Here is a 1906-nt window from a genome sequence, read left to right as displayed (position 1 = left end):
GGGGGAGAGACTATACATGCATACATTAAATGTGTACCGTTACCCATTTTCAATGGTGTGCTCACGACACATCAGAACTTACAGGCTAGTTTTGGCGCGAACTGTACATCGGGGCTGGAACCATTTGGACTTTGAACACGACACGTAAAAACAGATCCTACGTCTGTGGAAGAGGAGAAGTTATGTGTGAGGCAGCGTGGTGAAATCAGGCGCTCGTCAAAATAATCAAAGGGAAGAAACTGGCATTTTTTCGAAAGTTTGTAAATTTTTATCGAATTTTCGTGGGTTTTTTTTTTTGGCTCAACACCTTTCATGCCCATTAAAGAATGTATTTCTGTGTGGACTTCACAAAAAAAACAACAACTACAACCGTAGCCTAAAGGCACAAAAAATGCAACTTTTCAGTTTTCACGAACCCTCAAGCATAGGAAATAACTTATTTTAAGCGGCTTTTTTTCTCACTAAGTTTACCTCTGAAACCAGGTGACCCCCACCTTTATTTGCAAATATCTCGAATTCTATTCAAGGTAATGTAATTTTTTAAAATCCAAAGCAAGACAAATGAGCTAGCTTTATGATGATACCAATAACTCTACATGTCCAAAAATTGACGAGAGCCTGATTCCACAGCGTCGTGATACGTCGTATGGCAAAAATGCTGGAGATGAACGTTCAACTCGTAACTCAAAACACGGTCAAAATTGACTCGTGAACGAACTATTCCGGTAGCTGCAAAATGTCGTTTTTTTTATTAAGGGAGGAGAAGTGGTAAGATTATCTGGGTCCTTGAGCGATTCGACTTGACGTCCCTATCCAAGGTGATATCACACAAACTATAGCTTCTCCAGATACGAAAAATAGAATTATATGTGTCACGATGCTGGGGAATCAGGCGCTCGTCGATTTTGTGACATGTGGATATATTGGTATCATCATTTGATAGCGTATTCATTTGCCCTGCTTTCACAGGAAAAAATTACCCATCTACCTCGAATAGAAGTCGAGCTATTTGCGATTGAAAGAGGTAGGTTACCTTGGTTTCAGTGGTAAAATTGATTAACGAGAAAATGGCCGCCAACGTTTGATAACTTCAATAGCTTCATCTTCCTTGAAAACTGAAAAATCACGTATTTTGTGCATTTATTTAATCAACGTTTTTCAGTAAAATTCACACGGAAATGTATTTTTATATAGAAGGTGCGGAGCGAAAAAACAAAAATTCGATAAAAATTGAAAAAAAAAAAAAAAAAAAAAAAAACTGGCGAAAAATGCTTGTTTCTTCAATTTCATTACTTTGACGAACGCCTGATATCACGATAATGCCTCACATATCAATCACTACTCCAGATTTTCGTCTTGAATAATGCCATGTTGAATCCCTCTACTCTTTCAATAAAGGAAATAAAGTGAACAATGTATTGCAGTATCGAAAGGAGAAAACTTTTAAAGGTCTTATGAGGCCAGCGAATTTTAGAGGTTGTCTCCCTTTACGAAGAAAAGACGAAAATAATTTCCTTCTCATTAATTGGTGCTTGGCATTTCGTTTGTATTTCTACAGTGCTGGGTTATACCCAAACAAAGGACATTTATTCTTAATAAGCTCAAAATAAAGAAATATAACCCTAATTCTTTTTTATCGGATACTTAGAATTAATTCCTTGAGGAGTGACCTATGCATACAAAACCAATAAAAAAACAATACCCCCTAAAAAAGTCCAACAACCCAAAAATACTCCGCCCCCCCCGCCCCCAACCAACTACGCACACACAAAAATAACAATACTAAGTTTTAAAAAAAGAAAAGAAAAAAGTTAATACTTATTTAATGTTGGTGGTCATTTTATCATCTTAGCATAAGAACTGTGTCAACCCGACTCCTAAATAATCGAAATCGTACCGATTCGGG

General features: G+C 36.9%; 1 protein-coding gene across 1 annotated transcript in view; it reads right to left on the bottom strand.

The window, feature by feature from the left end:
* The window catches only part of LOC101860407, a gene marked incomplete at both ends in the record, with an annotated part of 10424 nt that overhangs the window by 4660 nt on the left and 3858 nt on the right, over positions 1-1906 (bottom strand). Inside the window, 1 exon segment of the mRNA XM_013081822.2 lies at positions 83-163. Coding sequence (XP_012937276.1) covers positions 83-163 — 81 coding nt within the window.

The sequence above is a fragment of the Aplysia californica genome, unplaced genomic scaffold (assembly GCF_000002075.1).
Source record: "Aplysia californica isolate F4 #8 unplaced genomic scaffold, AplCal3.0 scaffold00147, whole genome shotgun sequence".
Classification (NCBI taxonomy): domain Eukaryota; kingdom Metazoa; phylum Mollusca; class Gastropoda; order Aplysiida; family Aplysiidae; genus Aplysia; species Aplysia californica.
The sequence above is the reverse complement of the archived record's forward strand: the minus strand, read 5'-3'. Positions and strand labels throughout refer to the sequence as shown.